This window comes from Lolium rigidum, chromosome 1 (genome assembly GCF_022539505.1).
Source record: "Lolium rigidum isolate FL_2022 chromosome 1, APGP_CSIRO_Lrig_0.1, whole genome shotgun sequence".
NCBI classification, from domain to species: domain Eukaryota; kingdom Viridiplantae; phylum Streptophyta; class Magnoliopsida; order Poales; family Poaceae; genus Lolium; species Lolium rigidum.
In genome coordinates, this window is record NC_061508.1 from 23,231,746 (window position 1) to 23,233,578 (window position 1,833).

The window sequence follows — 1,833 nt, forward strand, 5'->3', positions numbered from 1 at the left end:
GCCAAAATAGACACGTGTCAAACGCTCCAGCCGGAGGCTGGGTGGTTTTGAGCCTCCGGAGGATTATCAGCACGATCCATACAATATTCTCTACTCACGTTTTAAGGGGCAGAAAAATAGGGGATAGACATGCTCTTATGGTTCACCCGGGGCTGTTGCGGACACGGGCCACGGAGGTATCGACCTGTCAGTCGATTGAAACAGGGATTCCGAGACAGATTTATCTTGAAAAAGTGTAAATACGAGACGCAGATCGCTCCCACCTATTCCCCTCAGATCGCCACCGCTCACGAAGTCGCAATGGAGAAGAGGATGAAGCTGTCCTTCTCCATCCCCTCAAAGGCCAGGCCGTCCACCAACCCCGTGGCCGGCGGCGGCTTCCGTCCCAACGACAACGTGGGTGACTCCACCCCAGCCCCTATGTTCATCACCGTGTTCGAGACCTCACAAACCCTAACCCCTGACGTGAAGTCTGCCGTCCTCACGCCCCTATCCAACTCCGGCCGCTTACTCCACCCCCGATCCGGCGAACCCACAAACGCCTCCACCGGCGCTGGCAGCACCAACCCCGTTCTCGACACCTCGAAGGCGCCCGATCAAACCTCCTCCTCCCACACATCTTATGGCCTCATCACCCGCAATACCGCCCCTGATCATGTGAAGCCTGCCGTCATCCCTCCCCTTCCCAACTCCGGCCGCTTACTCAACCCCAGATCCGGCGAGCCCACGGACGCCTCCATCGGCGTTGGCAACATTAACTCGGTCCTCGATACCTCCAAGCCACCCGACAATCCCTCTTCCTCCCGCACATCCTATGGTCTCATTGTCCGCAACAAAGCTGCCGCAGTGTCGGCTGATACTGCCGGGAAACCAGTGACTTGTCCAGTTGCTGCGGATGGCCCCAGCGCCGCCAGCGGCGACCTGATGCTGCGGCGGTACAAAGAGGACATGGCCGTTCTCCCCGATCAACCTGGTACAGAAGAGTATGATGAGGTACCCGTGGAAGGATTTGGTGCTGCTCTTCTTGCAGGCTATGGCTGGAAGGAAGGCGATGCAATTGGAAGGAACTGTACCAAAGAGGCAAAGGTTGTCCAGTATGACCGCCGCACCGGCCCGCAAGGTTTAGGATTCGATCCCTCTAAGAAGAGAGACGTGGAGAGGAGAGATCAAATGCAGAAGGTTCCCAACGCTCGAGCTAGCCAACAATCCAGTACCGTCTGTGGGAGTACTAATACTAATAACTTCAAAGTGCCATGTTTACATAGCCATATCAGAGTCAGGGTGGTGAGCAAGAACATGAGCAAAAGGCTATACATGATGAAGGGGAGAGTTCTCGATGTGACGGGGCCGACGACGTGTGACATTGTCATGGACGATGGGACTGAGGTGGTGCAGGGCGTGGAGCAGGATATGCTTGAAACAGTGCTGCCGCCGGTGAACGGGCACGCGCTCGTGCTTTGTGGCGAGCAGAAGGGTGTGTACGGCCGCCTGGTTCAGAAGAATTTCGAGGAGCGCATCGGAGTTTTGGAGGATGCTGATACGAGAGACATGATACCGGTGGGGTTGGACAAGATTGCAGAGTATGTTGGGGATCCAGAGTTGATTGGTTACTGACATATCAATAGCCTCGTTCATGTAATTTCTGCTCTCTCGCGCTACTAGAGAAATCAGATATCAGTAAATAATGGAACTGATAAACTGAACTGCGCTTTTGTAAATTAGTTTTGTAATGAACATAACCTTCTCAGTATAATTGATCAATATTGATCTAAGATGTGGTTGAAATTTTCGTAACTACAAGAGAGTGTCAATGAATAATTATTGGTGCGCAGT

The 1,833-nt window shown here is 53.4% G+C and overlaps 1 protein-coding gene across 1 annotated transcript; it reads left to right on the forward strand.

Annotated features, from left to right (window-relative positions):
• Positions 1–300: 300 nt before the first annotated feature.
• On the forward strand, positions 301–1,614 carry LOC124705385 (protein MOS2-like). Its single transcript, XM_047237119.1, has one exon. It carries the CDS (start codon positions 301–303, stop codon positions 1,612–1,614), a length of 1,314 nt encoding a protein of 437 aa, XP_047093075.1.
• The last annotated feature ends 219 nt before the right edge of the window (positions 1,615–1,833 follow it).